At 45.8% G+C, this 15,902-nt stretch overlaps 1 protein-coding gene across 2 annotated transcripts in view; it reads left to right on the top strand.

Moving 5' to 3' along the window:
• The window catches only part of GAB3 (GRB2 associated binding protein 3), an 80,207-nt gene that overhangs the window by 59,050 nt on the left and 5,255 nt on the right, over positions 1-15,902 (top strand). For both annotated transcript variants that reach the window (XM_032846268.1, XM_032846266.1), the window contains 4 exons: positions 3,627-3,682; positions 4,022-4,241; positions 6,611-6,692; positions 7,804-7,906. In XM_032846268.1, the coding sequence (XP_032702159.1) occupies positions 3,627-3,682; positions 4,022-4,241; positions 6,611-6,692; positions 7,804-7,906 (461 nt within the window). The remainder of the gene's footprint in view (positions 1-3,626; positions 3,683-4,021; positions 4,242-6,610; positions 6,693-7,803; positions 7,907-15,902) is intronic.

Here is a 15,902-nt window from a genome sequence, read left to right as displayed (position 1 = left end):
AATCCCCTTGGACAACAGAGCTGCTGGGCTTCAGGAGGGGGCTGGGAGCTCTCCTGGCCCAGATCTTCTTACCTGGTGTCCAGGAGTTCTTGCTGAATGAATGCTTTCCAATGTGTTGTGTGCTTTTGGCCAATATGAAGAATTCCAAAATAATTGTTTTTTTATAGTTAGATGCGATTTTACCATTGCCTTTTGGGACATGGCTGTGCCTGAGCTCTTTCTTCAGCCAGTTTAATAGCCCTCCCTTCCTCTGTTCGCTAACAGTTTAGTTAGGATTTTTGCACTCATAATCACAGGTGATACTAATCCGCAATTTTATGATTTGCTTTATCAGGCTGAGCTACCAAAGTTAGATGTTATAAAAAGAATTAGAAATGTGTTTCTATTTTTCTATGCTTCGGAACAATTTGTGTCACACTGGTCTTTGAAAGGTTGGTAAAAATTCGCTGCGGAAATCATGTGGTCCTGCTGCTTTGGCAAGGTGACCCTGTTGTGATTTTTTTTATCCTGTGGTAATTTATATGTGTAAGGTTTCCTATTTCAGTCACTTTTGGTATACTTTATTTTCCTAGGAAATGCTCCTTTTCATTTAGATTTTAATCTTTGTGTAGAAATTGGTGGAGAATTCTTATTTCTTTTAATTTCCTGTGCTTCAGTGATCATTTCCTCCTTTTCAGTTCTTATTTTTTTGTTTGTTTTGTTTTGTTTTTAAAGATTTTATTTATTTATTTGACAGAACAATATATCACAAGTAGGCAGGGAGGCAGGCAGAGAGAGGGGGGAAGCAGGCTCCCCACTGAGCGGAGAGCCCGATGTGGGGCTCGATCCCAGGACCCCAGGGTTGTGACCTGAGCTGAAGGCAGAGGCTTCACCCACTGAGCCGCCAGGGCACCCTTCAGTTCTTATTTTGTAGATTTGTGCTAACCTCCACCCACTGATTAGATTGGCTAGTTGGTTGCCTTTTGGTTATTTTTCTCCCCCCAGAAAACAAATATCTTGATTTTTTTTAAGATTTTGATTGTTAAACGATCTCTGTACCTAGCGTGGGGCCTGGACTCACAACCCTGAGATCAAGAGTCCCACGCTCCACAGGCTGAGCCAGCCGGGTGCCCCATAGAGTCTGTTTTTTCCTAAAATTAAGTCTACTCTTTCTCTGCACTGTACCATTGTCTGCTTTTATCTTTATTCTGTAATATCTTTTGGTTTTCTCTGTTCTTTCTCTAGCTTTGAACCAGCTATTTATTTATTTTCATTCTGTCATTTTATCAGTATCACCATTGTAGGACAATTTACCATCCAGGTGGTTGGTGAGCCCTTTCAGTATGTAGCATCCACAATTATTTGTGGACTTTTTCTTGCATTACAGTGTTTAATATTAGTACTACACCACTGTTTGGTTTTCCTTCTTTGAGGAATCCAATAATAAATACGTCTATTGCATCTTCTTTGCCTGGCTCCTATTTCAACCGTTTTTTCTGTGATTCTTTTTCTTTCTCTTTTATTTTCTTCATCATTTTCTGGCATTGATTCAATGGCACTTATTTAATTTTCAGTTGAACCTCTTTTTCCCTGGGAATCATGTAACTAAGGTTCATTTCTGAGCCTGGTTTTATCTTTCTCTTCACTTTTTTCCCTAAGTACAGTCATTCAGTTCTTATTTCATTTATGTCCATTTTTCAACCATTTCTGTCCTTTGTTTTAAGGATTTATTTACTTCTCTGAGAGAGAGAGCACGAGTGGGGAAGCAGCAGAGGGAGAGGGAGAAGCAGGGAGCCCCATGTGGGACTCGATCTGAGAAGCCTGAGATACTGACCTGAGCCGAAATCGAGAGTTGGCCGCTTAACCGACCGAGCCACCCAGGTGCCCCGTTCTTTTTGTTTTAAAGCAAAGTGTTGGAAATAAAATTGATATCTAATAATAGAGGAATACTCAAATTATGACCCATATGTAGAATGAAACACAATGCCAGTGAGTAAAAGAATGAAGAAGCTCTTGATTGTGTTTCTCTGCCCTGATATCCAAGATATTAAGTGAAAAAATCAGGTTGCAGAACAGGGAGTATAATATACTACCATTTGTGTTAAAAAGGAATATATAAAGAGATAAAGATATATGTGTATACAGATGGTCCCAGCCTTATGATGGTTTGATTTAGGAATTTTTAAAGATTTATTTATTTATTTGATAGAGAGAGAGAAAGTGCATGTATGTGCATGAGCAGGGGGAGCGGCACAGGCAGAGGGAGAGAGTGGGGGCAGGGGTGGGTGATGTGGGCATCGATCCCAGGACCCTGAGTTCAGGACCTGAGCTGAAATTAGGAGTCGGACACTTAACTAACTGAGCCCCCCAGACAACCCCCAATTTATTTATTTATCTTATTGTATTACAAGATAGGCTTCTGTCTTAGCTGATGCTGCCCACCTATAGGTGAATGTTAGTGTTCTGAGCACGTTCAAGGCAGGCTAGGCTAAGCTTTAATGTTTGGTCATAAAGACATTCTTCATTTAGAATATCTTTGATTTAGGGTGGCTTTATCAGGACATCACCGACAAAAGAAGTCTGTACATGATGCACAGTGTCCATCACATCTTCTGAGCTGGGAATTATTCTCTCACTTTAAGAGGACGTTGACTCTTGGGGCACATGGGTGGCTCAGTTAAGCATCCCATTCCTGGTTCCAGCTCAGGTTATGACGGCAGGGTCATAAGATCGAGCCCACGTGCTGGGCGTGGAGCCTAAGATTCTCCCTCTCCCTCTGCCTCTGCCGCCCCAAAACATGTGTCGACTCTTCAGTGTATTTGCCCAAGGCAACCTGACTTTCTGTGTCTCTGGGTTCCTGAGGAAGAGCTCCGTGGTAGCCACGTGCTGAGAGCAAGTACCGGACTTTCCTCATGATTCTGTGAAGACTGGATCCTCTAGGGTTTTGTAGTTAAACTGCTCTTAACACTTGCAGTGGAGACGCATCTATTCCTAGGGTTTTGACTGCCATCTCTAAGCTGCTAATTCCCAAAAACCATGTCTCATTTTAGTCGAGGTCCACTTACCCTACCGCTCTGCCTTTTGGACATGTCCAACCCTTATTCTGGCCACACCGTTCGTCACATCCCTCCGACAAGCTTCTAATCCTGGATTAGCCCTACTTTCCTCTTTCTCCGTGCCTGTGCCTGAGCGGCTGCTGTTGCTCCAGAAAGCTGTGGTCACGGGCCTCCAGCGCGCTACACGCTGCTCTGGGTGCCGTCCCTCATCTGCTCGTCATCTGGGGTCTGTTAGACCTTCTCCCTTCTGACCTCCGGCTCTCCTCTCTCCTCTCGACACTCAGGACATTCCTGTGGTACGTGCCACGGGCATGTGCTAAGTGTTTGCTGTGTGTCCTCCTAATTCACAGAGAGACCTGGAGCTGTGATACAGAGTCTTCCAGATCCGGTCTGGTCTCCGTCTGTCGGGGACCATGTCCCGACGCACAACCAGACGGGATCAGATGGAGGAGCAAGGCCGCGCGCACAAACGTGTCCACTTCTCTTCCTCCCCGGAGCTGAGCAGAGGGCCCTGAGGTGCGCAGGGCCATGGAACCTGGTCACAGCGGACACTGTTGTGCGTTTCTCACCACCCTGGCTTGTTTCTTGCAGCTGACGTAGAAGGCCAGTCATTAAGGCACCGAGACAAGCGGCTTAGTTTAAATTTGGTAAGTTTGGCACTTGAGTTCCTTTAAGCCTCAGCCTTACCACAGGTGGCCTGACCAACATGTGCTCCCTTGGAGTCTTTTGAGACTCAGCACTGAGCCTCTGGGGACCCTTCAGTGTCCCCTAAGACTTGCATTGTCTGGGAACTACTGGACTTCTAGTGTTCTGTAAGGACACTGCCAGTTCGAGCTGTCCAGGCCCTTGTCGGACTCGTCAGGACCTACGGCATCTCCTCCGACCTTGAGCATCTGCACGCGCTCCCCGCCTGCCATGTTCTAGCATCACCCTTGGGAGCGCGCCTCAGCCATTACCGTGACGGTTCTGTGCCTGTTCTCTTGCAGCCGTGCGGCTTCTCCCCCGTGTGCCCCACGGCTCCAGTTGGGGCCGAGGACGGCTACGTGCCCATGGGTCCCCAGGCGGCCGGCTCCAGTCTTCAAACCCCCTGTGGCCACGACGACTACATCCTGATGAGCCCAGGAAGCCTCTCGAGCCCACTGCCAGAGCTGCCGGTGGACCTGGAGCCTCCCCCAGTAAACAGAGATCTCAAGCCTCAGAGGAAACGTAAGCCACCTGACCAGGCGCGCGGTGTGGGAGCAGGGGGACGGGTCCTTGAGGCGACGTGGAAAAGTGTCCTTCTTGACCGTCCCTGGGAAGGAAGCACTAGAGGAAGCATCTTACAGGGCTGGGAAGTGTAAGGGCACGGAGCAGTGGCCGGGACTGAAAGGGAAGGGCTAGGAAAGCTTGGCACCCTGGACGCTGAGAAGGAGGTGTGGGACTTAAGGTACTGTGGCCCTGCAAACAGCCTGCAAAGCCAAGATCCTTCCAGAGGCTCAGAACAGAGGCCCCAGAACTAAGTGACGTTGATGAAACCCACCTGGCATGTCTTTGTTTAAACAGACTGGAATGTAATCACAGTAAGGTTAGGGTTAGTCAAGAATGACTTTGGACGCGGATTCCTGAGTGGGAGACCTGGTTGTAGACAACTTCCCACTCACAGCCCTGCACGTGCCCAGCTGCAGAGGTGTCTGGGGGTGATGAGCAGTCTGGATCCTCTGGGCCCAGAGCTCCTCGAAGCTTCTGCATTGTTCCCACGCAGCTTCTCTGGTCTGCGAACAGCACGGACAGAGAGGGAGCAAGGAGAAGAGGGAAAGAAAAGCAGGTCAGAGTAACTTGCTAACTTCGTTTGTGCCCCTTGCCACTTGCCCGGTACGTGTCTGTGATTCGCAGGAGCTCTTCGGCACAATGACTGCGATCTCTGGTCGGTTCCCACCTCTGTTCACGCTTTGGAAAATCTGCTGCTTCGCGCGGCCTTGCCCCAAATTGGGAACCAGGGCTCTGCCCAGGCCGGGCCGTTCTAGTCCCCCCACCTTCAGTTCGAGTCAGCGCTCATTTCCAGCATGTCTGCTGTGTGTGCTGCTGGGCTGGGCACTGGGTGGGACAGAAAGAGGAGAAAGCCCGTTCTTCAGTGGGAGGTGGAGGAAGACGGGTAAAAAGCAGCTGGAAGAAGGAGGGTGATCAAGTCGGTACCAAATAAGAGAAGGAGCCCTGTCTGAGGCGGTTCAGAGACGACAGTCCCTCGTTCTGCTTAGGAGTAACTTCACCGGGACATGTGACTTCGAGGTCACTCTATTTCACTCAGTTAATTTTCTCCAGCAATGCTCTCCAACAGAACTTCCTGTGATGATAGGAATGTGGCTCCTGGACACTTGCAGTGTGGCTAGTACAACTGAAAAACAGTTTTTTTGACTGTATGCCCCATGCTGTACCTTTCATGCTCATGACTGAAATTTCCATTTTATTTAACGTGAAGAGATATAAATTGAAAATAGCCATGTGTGGCTAGTGGCTGCATTGGCCAGTGCAGCTCTGTGAGACCTGGTGCTCAGAGGCACGAGCATGTTGGATGGACCCAGGGCTGGGGATTCACTGGGTGGTTGTGAAGGGGGCACCTGGGCCAGGAGGGTGGGCGCTGACAGGGGTGGCTACAGGGATGGAGCCTGGGGCCCAACGGGAGAGGGCAGGTAGAGAAGACGCAAGTTGGCTGGTGAGGCCGATGCCAGACTGTCCTGCCACCGGGAGAGACTTTCTCCCCAGGGACTGTGTGACTCACGTGGCCTTTCTAGCTCAGTACCTCCCCCAGCTCAGAGGCTCCCGGGAAACTGACTGAGCAGTGAGAGTCACTGTCCGAGGCTCTGATGGTGTAGAAGAGACTCAAATAGTCTCTACCCATGTGGTCTAGTAGAGGGAACGAAAGGAACCTGGTCAGGGCCCTGGTAGAGGGACACAGGCATGACCAACTCAACGAGGTGGACCACTGAGGTATGGAGTAAGGGTCAGGTGCCAAGAACTGCTCTCTATGCCAAGGCTACCACCAGGAATGAGCCAAACAAATCCCCGTCCTCCCACAGCACAGTCTAGACCAGAATCAGATCATCGCGGATGAATATATCATTGCCAACGGCAAGGAGCACCATGAAGGGTAGATGCAAGAACTCACGAGAGCCCGCGCTGTGGGGCCTGACCTTGTCTGGAGGTCAGAGAAGGCCTTCCTAGACAGGAGACCTTGAGCTGAGATCTGAAGATGACCAACCAGGCAGAGAGATGGGGAAGAATGTTCCGGTCTTCCCCCTTACACTTCATTGTCCATCTTGGACATGCCAGGCTCACACTGTCCCTTCCAACACCCAGAACCATGCCTGGTACACCGTGAGTTTTCAAATGCCTGTTGACTCAGCGTATCGCCGTTGGTGCGTCAGGCGGGTAAGGTGACCAGTGCAGTAGTGAAGGGTGAGTCAGTGAGTTTGCAGCCATCATCAGTGTGCTTGCTCGTCGATTTGGACTCGACATGCTAGTAAGTAAGTAGAATGTCATAATTTTCGTCTTGAACTCCCAAGAACTTACCACCCTGGGTATCATGGATTGTCTTGTAGCACGGCCTCCTCCCCTGGACCTGAGAAACCTCTCCACCATCCGGGAACACACGTGTGTAACCAGGACCTGCACCGTCCCTTGGTACGTCTTTGCTCACAGGGCCCTCATCTGGCAGGGGCACTCCTGGGTTTAGTTCAGACTCTGAGGAGATGTAGCTGGAGTCAAAGGAGGGGTGGGGTTTGTTATCATGAGCCAGAAATACCTTGTAGATCACGAAGAAAAAGGTGTAACTGGATGTCCCAGAATGCTGGAGTCAGGAACGAGCTGTTGGGAACCCAGGGAACTCTCCACCTCCCACGTCGGCTTCTGTCTTCACGTGTATGGTAGATACCGAGCTTACATACATGCCCCAGGCCCAGTACCAGCAGAGACAGGCTCTTTCTCAACCCCAACTCGCATTTCTTGGGAGAGGGAATTATTCTGCCCCAGCTTGAGCAGAGTCACCTGTGGCCCAGGGGGACGGACCAGGAGGGCCAACATGGCTTCCAGAAGCCCAGACGTGTGAGCAGAGTAGGAGAAGGGAGCTCTCAGAGAAAAAGAGACGCTGCATGGACTTGGCAGACAGGCCCCCAGATGTGTCTGCACTCTCATCTCATCCTTTAGAAGTTGTGTTTTCAGAGTCTTGGGCCTGGCCCCAGAGTTTCCGGCTTCTCTCCATGCCGCAGGATACGGTCACTTTGCAAAGTGGACCTCTGCAAAGAGCTCTGTTTCCAGCCGTGACTGCAGGGAGATGCGGCCTGTGCTTCTGACTTGGGAGGAGGGTGAAATGGATTTGCCATCTTGTTCTCATCCCGCCAGAGGAATGGCCACACCTTGTTACGTTTGCCAGTTACTTTGAATGGAAACAAGAGAGCCCCAAAGGAGCATTGTGTGTGTGTGTGTGTGTGTGTGTGTGTGTGTGTGTGTGTGTTTTCCTAGATGATATGAGGCCTTGGTCTGTTTCTAGAAAGCTCGTGAGCTGTGTCACATGGAGGGTCTGGAAAGAAGTAGCCCTTGAGAATTGGGAGCCGTTTGCCCCAGAATGGGGCAGAAGCTGGGCAGGCCCTACAGCCTCGGGAAGTGCTCTGGCCAGAAGGAAACTGTATCTGGAAGGGGAGGGCTGAAGAGCCCACGGGGACCGTGTCACTTCCTGGCTGGCTTTCAGAGCAGCTGTAAGACATTGCTTTGACCTCATCTGTGTTTTTGTTCTCAGCAATCGAACCAGATTTCTCTCTCCAGAAAGAAACGGTATTAATTCTGCAAGATTTTTTGCCAATTCCGTTTCCAGAGAAGAGGAAGAAAGCTACATCCACATGGTAATCGTCTTTTTCACACTCTCATGTGCTTCACCCCAGTGTGCCTTCTGTGAGCTCTTCGTGGAGGACGCGTGTGCCCCCGAAAGCCCCCTGCAGTCTGGAAACATTCACCTGAACGTGATGCCAGGTTACCCGCAACTAACCGATTCGAAGCTGCTTTTCTCTCCTGCGTTCTGAGGCTATGGCGGGAGCCCCAGGGTTGAGGCGGGTGGAATGGGGGACAGGAAATGTTAGCCGTTCTTTCCACCGGGGCCATGCTGTCCTGTTTGTTCGCAGTGAGTCTGCGGCTCTGTGGCTGTCCAGCGCAAACGCACGTATCCTGGGTGCCCTTCTGCCGGACCACCTGGTGGCCCTGCCCCCATTGCTAATGAGCCTTCCCGGGGGAGGAGTCACTTGGGGTCCCAGTGGCGGGGAGTGCAGGGTCCCAGGCTGTGAATGTGACTCAGTGTCTGGAGACTTGGGTTACCGTGTCTTTCTGTAGGTCTGGGCAAAGAGAGACCTGACATCTCCATCCTTCAACTAAGTAATTAATCTCCCCCTCCCGCCCTCTGCTCTTCCCTCCATTCCCTTTACCTCGGAGCAACTTAATTGTAGGGAACTCCAGGGAAAATCTTTGTTTGACTGATGAGGTTTTGAAAAGAGATCGTAGAAGACCGATATTCAAGGCACTGTGGCTGTATGCACTTTTGAAAAGACAGTTCTGGCCCTCCTGTGCATGAGCTTAGTAGGCAAGTGAAAATCTATTATAACAAGGTCATATCCAGTGAAACAGTAATTAAATGCTTCATGTTACCTTTCTCGTTGATGAAAATTAGGCTGTAAGTTCCCTTAATATGCAGATGGAAAGTGACTCATATACAAATCTGCTCTGGTCTTCCCAGTGTTTTTCACACTTAGTCATGGCCCTTGGGAAACTTGTAGAAGAAAACACTGGGATACTGCCCAGCTGTGCTCTGTCTCCAGAGAACAGAAAAGGGAAGTGAACCTATAACCTGATAGAAGCAAGTGCGGAGTCATTCCAGACGCTCGCAGTTCATCTCTGACCTTTGAGGTTATGAGAAAGACTGGTGTTTCATTAACAGCATAGTTACGGATTGGTTTCTGGCCGAGGTTGATAGTCATGAGTTAATGACTGTCTGGGCATTACTAGGCCATATGACAGGGCAGACTGGAGCCCGGAACACTGGCTGAAGGCAGGTGTCTGTGGGGAAAGCACCATCTTTGAGTTACCTTCTTTCACTCGTTCACACAACAAGCCGCATGACTCATAGGGTTTGATTTGATTTTGCATGTAATCGTGTGTGTTAATGTTTTTCTCTCTGACAACAAGGTCTGATCTGAATGTAAAAATTGAGGCCAGGGACTGAGATGCAAGTTTTGTTCTATTAAAGTTATGCATCCTCTTTCACTTTCTTTTGCTGTTTGTGAAATTACAGAAAATTTAGAAGAATGAAAATTTTAACTTCTGTGATCTCTTTTCTACAGTATTTCCACATTCTGTAATTTCAGTCATTTTGTAAGATTTTGATAGTAGAATTCTAGACTCGGAATCTCGCCTTAAGTGGTTTGTTATGACATTATAATACTTTTTTAGCTTTTAGATTATCTTACAGTGAAACAGACTTTGTTGGTGTGCGGGTCTGTGCATTTTAACATGGATATAGGTTCACGTGCCCACCAGCACAGTCAGGACACGGCACAACTTCAAGGCTGTCCTCCAAGCTCCGTCTCCATAGTCACACCCTCCCACAACCCGAATCCCTGGCCCTCACGTACACGTTCTCCATCACTACACTTGTATCACAGAGTTTGCTGTCTTGTGAGACTGGTTTCTTTCACTCAGTGCAACGTCTCGGGGGTTCACCAAGTTGTAATGCTCATCAGTCGTTCTTTCTGTTTTACTGCCGAGCACTGTTCGAGTGTGCGGGTGTGCCATGGTTTGTCTCCTTACCCACTGGAGGACATTTGGGTTGCTTTGGGTGTTAAGTCTTCCAATCCGTACACATAAACGAAAATGTCTTTCCATTTATTTGTGTCTGCTTTGCTTTCTTTTGGCACTGTTTTGAAGTTGTCATTACAAGTCTTTGGTTAAATTTATTCCCAAATTCTTCATTGTTTTTAATATTGTTGTAAATGGTACCGTTTTCTTTTTTTTTTAAGATTATTTATTTATTTGATGGAGAGAGCAAGGCACAGGTAGTCAGAGCAGCAGGCAGAGGGAGAGGGAGAAGCAGGCTCCCTGCTCAGCAGGGTTGCGGGACTCGATCCCGGGATTCCAGGATCATGACCTGAGCCGAGCCCGCCAGGTGCCGTGATACCATTTTCTTGATTTCCTCTTCTCAGGTGGTTCAGTTAGTGTATAGAAATGAAACTGAATTTTGGGTGATTTTTGTATCCTACAACCTTGTTGAGTTTAATTTTTATTTGTTATTGTTTTCTTTTGCGTGGAATCTTTAGTTTTCCACATATAAGACCATGTTGTCAACAAACAGATTATTTTGCTTATTCTTTCCCAATTTGGCTGCCTTTTTACTTTTTTCTTGCCTAACTGCTACATATAGCTGAAACTTCCAATACTTTGTTGAGTAGAAATTGCAGAAGCGGGCCACCTTGCCTTGTTCCTGATCTTGAGGGCCTTTTACAGATTCTGTGCAGGCATCCATTGGCATTCTCCAAATTTTCATTTCGCTAGAGCAGTGGTTCTCTACCAGGGGTTGATTTCACCCCCTAAGGGACACTTGGCAATGTCTGGAGACGTTTTCGGTTGCCAGAAGCTCGCCCAGGGGCGTGTGGTTCAGGGGGACTGCTGCACGCCCTCCAGTACAGAGGACAACTCCCCATGACAAAGAATGATCTGACCCCAAAAGTCAAGAATGCCATTGTTGAAGCCTCCTCCTCTAGGATAAGGACCTAGAAGTGAGATTGCTGGGTCATCAGCTGGGTTTAACAGGGTCATCTGTTGTAGGTTTGACTCTGAGAGGTATTGCCCAAGACTTGCTCTCATGGTCATGGCCACACAAGCTGTCAGCTGTTTGTGAGAGCACCGGCCATGCCTCGGGAGTGTCCTTGGTCCACAGTTTTCTTGTTTGTTTTTAACCTAGACCTTCTAATGTATAGATAGTGGTATCTCATTGTTGTTTTAACACCTATTTCCCTAACAGCAAGTGGGGTCAGACTTAATTTTGTGTGTCTATCAGGCATTTGTGTATCTTCTTTGGTGGAGTATCTATCTGTTGGACCCTTTTGCCCGAGTTTCAGTTGGGCTGTTTGTTTTCTTACACTGGGTTTTGAGAGCTCTTTATGTATTCTATGTACGAGTCACCCAATGGGTATGTGACTGGCACAAATTTTCTTTTGCATCTGGAACTTGCCTTTTCATTCTCTTCTTTCTTTTGTAGAGCAAAGGTTTTTAATTTGGTTAAGCCAAGTTTATTTGTTTTTACTCAAATACCAGTAGAGTCAAAATACAGTGCAGTACCAGTTTTCAGTGTGCGATGTAGTGACTCAGGATTTCTGCACAACACCTGCCGCTGGTCACCGCAAGTGCCCTCCTTCATGCCCATCGCCTGTTTACCCCTTCCCTCCACCCACCTCCCCTGTGGTGACCATTGGTGTGTTTTCTATAGTTAAGAGTGTTTCTAGGCTTGCCTCTTTTTGTTTTTTCCTTTGCTCATCTGTTTCATTTCTTAAATTCCACATATGAGTAAAACTGTGTGCTGTTTGTCTTTCTCTGACTGGCTTATTTCACTTAGCATGATTCTCTCTAACTCCATCCATGTTGTAAATGGCAAGGGTTCATTCTTTTTCGATGGCCAAATAATATTCCATGGGTGTGTGCGTGTGGGTATGTGCATGTGCACACACTACATCTTTATCCATTTATCAGTCCATGGACACTTGGGCTGCTGCTGTCTTGTGGCCGTTGTGACAACACTGCTGTCAATGTTGGGGTGCTTGGATCCCTTTGACTTAGTGTTTTCATATTTTCTGGGGAAATACTCAGCCGTGCAATTACTGGATCCTAGAGTAGTTCTGTGTTTAGCTTTTCGAGGACCCTCCATGCTGTTTTCCAGAGTGGTTGCACCAGTTTGCCTTCCCACCAACAATGCACAAGGGCTCCCTTTTCTCCACATCCTGGCCAACACTTGTTGTTCACTGTGGATTTTTTTTTAAATAGTCTCTGCACCCAGTGTGGGGCTTGAACTTAAAACCCTGAGATTAAGAGTCACATGCTCTGCCGACTGAGGTAGCCAGGCCTCCCTGTCTTGTGTTGTTGAGTTTAGCTGTGCTGACTGGTGTGAGATGGCATCTCATTGTGGTTTCGGTCTGCATCTCCCTGATGATTGGTGATGATGAGCATCTTTTCATGTGTCTGTTAGCCATCTGGATGTCTTCTTTGGAGAAATGTCTGTTATGTCTTCTGCCTGATTTTTAATTGTATTATTTGTTTTTGGGGTGTTGAGTCGTATAAGAAATTCTTTACTTATTTTGCAAATACCTTCTCCCATTCAGTAGGTTGCCTTTTAACTTTGTTGATTGTTTCCTTCGCTGTGCAGAAGCTTTTTACTTTGATGTAGTCCCAATAGTTTATTTTTGTTTTTATTTCCCTCGCCTCAGGAGGCGTATCTAGGAAAATGTTGCTACGGCCAATGGCAGAGACATTATTGCCTGTTGATTAAGCACAATTCATTGAGTTTCTTCTTTTTTTTTTTTTAAGATTTATTTATTTATTTATTTGACAGAGAGAGAGAGATGACAAGTAGGCAGAGAGGCAGGCAGAGAGAGGGGGAGAAGCAGGCTCTCCACTGAGCAGAGAGCCCAATGTAGGGCTCGATCCCAGGACCCTGAGATCATGACCTGAGCCGAAGGCAGAGGCTTAACCCACTGAGCCACCCAGGTGCCCCGAGTTTCTTCTTTTTTTATACATATGTTGACTTTTTTCATTGACTGATTGTTACCATGTCAAAGATGGTGCTCCAGTATCATTTATTGACAGGACAATCTCTTCTTCATTGAATTGCCTTTGCCCTTTCGTAAACCATCATTTGGGCATATTTCTGTAGCGTTTGTATTTTGATCCACTGATCTGTGTGTCTGTCATTTTGTCTATATTGTGGTCTTGATGACTGAAGCTTTATAGTAAATTAGAAGCATATTTTCTCGAATCTCATTCTTAGTTAAAAAAGTTTTTGGTTGTTATTCTGCCCCCTTTGCCTTTCCTTTTATTTTTTTATAAGATTTTATTTATTTGACAGCTGGGAGCCTGATGCAGGGCTCAGTCCTAGGACCCAGGGATCATGACTTGAGCTGAAGGCAGACGCTTAACTGACTGAGCCCCCCAGGCGCCCCTGCCTTTGCCTTTCAATATAAATTTTGGAATAAGCTTTTCATTATCTAACAAAATATCCTGATGTGATTTTGACTGGAATTGTGTTAAATCTATGAATAAATTTGAGGAGAACTGATACTTTTACTCTAAGCTGATCTTTTAATTCATGAACATAGTGTGTCTCCATTTATTCAGATTTTCTTTATTTCTTTCCTCAGAATGTTATAATTTTAACGTATAGATGTTATCATGTTTTATTAGATTTCTACCTGTGTATTTCACCTTTTGGAGCTATTGTAAATGGCATTTTTGTAATTTCAGCTCTCAGTTGTCCATTGGCAGTATATACAAATACGATTGTTTGTGGTGTATTGACCTTGAGTCCTGCAACTTTGCCAAATTCCCTTATTAGATATGGGAGGTTTATTTTCTTTACATTCCCTGGGGTTTTCTGTTTACATGATCATCTCGTCTGTAAATACAGTGTTTTATTCCTTCCTTTTCCGTTTCTGTGCTCCTTCATTCTTTCACTTGCTTTATCACCAGCCTGACGACTTGAGTACAGTGTTGCATACATGCGGTGAGAAGAATCTCTGTCTCCCTTTCATTCAGTCTACTATTGAGTATTCATTGATATGATCGTTTCGTTTTCTTCTTTAGACTGCAAATATTGTGGACTCTCCTCGTTTAGTTTTGAATATCGAGTCAGTCATGAACTCCCTGAATAAAACCCATTTGGTCATGGTGTAGTATTCATTTTATGTATTGCTGGATTTGATTCGCTAACATTTTGTTGAGGATACTGTATCCATGGTCACAATGGGTATCGATCTGTGGGGTTTTCATAGTGTCTTTGCCTTGTTTTGTTATCAAGGTAATGTTGGGATCCTCAGGAAGTATTCTCGCCTCCTCTATTTTCTGGAATAGATTGTGTAGAATTAGTGTTATTTATTCTTTAAGTTTTTTGGTAAATTTATCAGTGAAACATGTGGGTGACTTCAATTTCTTTAATAGTTGAAGGACCATTAACATGATCTATGAAATCTTGGGTAAATTTTGGTTACTTGTCAGAAGCTTTATACTTGTACATTTCATAATTAGGTCTGCAGTGCACCTGGAATTAACATCTGTGTATGATTGCAGGTGGGAATCAAGTTTCATTTTCCCTCGATATGTTTCTCTAATTGATCTATCACCATTTATTTTAAATTACTATGATTTGCCACTTCTGCAGCGCCATCTTTGCCATACAGCAAGCCTTCTGGTCTCTCAGATCTGTTCCATCGGTCTACCTGTCTGTCTTTGGTCACTAGCACACCGTGCTGGTTACTGCAGCTTGATAAGTCTCGATATCGAGGAAAGTAAGTCCTGCCTGTTGATCTTCCTCAAGGTTTCTTTGGCTATTTTTGGTCCTTTCTTTTCCCATACAGTTTTAGAAACAATTCCTCAGATTCTACCAAAAATGAAATACTGTTCTTTGCAGGAAGAGGGGTCAAAATTATTTAATCCAACATGAGAAGTAGAACTTGGTGAGCTCATTTGCTAGAGCATGCAGCTCTAGATCTTGGGGTTGTGAGTTTGAGCCCCACGTAAGGTGTAAAGATTACCTAAAAATACAATCTTAAAAAAAAAGGAAGTGGAGCTACATTTGTTCTACTTTTTTTTAATTTGAGAGGGCACTTCTGTAGACAGGCTACCATGAAAACCACATACCACCACATAAAATATCTTAAAATGATAGAGAATATATTTTTTAATGTTTTTTATTTATTTATAAACATATAATATATTTTTATCCCCAGGGGTACAGGTCTGTGAATCACCAGGTTTACACACTTCATAGCTCTCACCTTAGCACGTACCCTCCCCAATGTCCATAACCCAACCCCCCTCCCCCCAGCAACCCTGTTTGTTTTGTGAGATTAAGAGTCACTTATGGTTTGTCTCCTTCCTCATATCAGGGAGATCATGATATAGTTGTCTTTCGATAGAGAATACATTTTTAAAAAACAAAACTCAACTGACAAGAAAGGAAGGAGAATCTCTGGGACCAAAAAATGCCAAGGAATTACAAATCCTGAGAATTGATACAAATTACAAACAATAGAATCAAATATAGAAGTAAGCCATTATTGGAAATAATTGGATTTTGAATATAAAATAATTATATTTGATGTATTTAAAGAAATAAGATGACTTGAAAGTTAGACTAACAACATGCCAGTAAAATATGACCAGGGGCACCTGGGTGGCTGGTAGTCGGGCAACTGCCTTCAGCTCAGGTCATGATCCTGGCATCCTGGGATTGAGCCCCATGCCCCCTTTTAAAAATTTGACCAGGCAAATTAGAAAAGACCATTTAGAACAAATAGAAACGAAAATTGGGATGAAATTAGAAACTCGGTGGGGGCTCCTGGGTGGGCTCAGTCTGTTAAGCCTCTGCCTTCTGTGCAGGTCGTGATCTCAGGGTTCCTGTATTGAGCTGGGCATTGGCTCCCTGCCCTGCAGGGAGTGTGCTGCTCCCTCTGCCGTTCCCCCTGCTTGCGTACTCTCTTTCTGTCAAATAAATATTTTTAAAAAGAAAAGACTAAAATTGAACATAATTAATCAAGAAAAAGCAATGGATACAAATAAACAATATTAAAAATGTAAAGGAAGTAATAATTG

Source organism: Lontra canadensis, unplaced genomic scaffold (genome assembly GCF_010015895.1).
Source record: "Lontra canadensis isolate GAN:19392208 unplaced genomic scaffold, GSC_riverotter_1.0 scaffold174, whole genome shotgun sequence".
In the NCBI taxonomy this organism is placed as follows: Eukaryota; Metazoa; Chordata; class Mammalia; order Carnivora; family Mustelidae; genus Lontra; species Lontra canadensis.
This window is presented reverse-complemented; position numbering and strand designations above follow the sequence as displayed.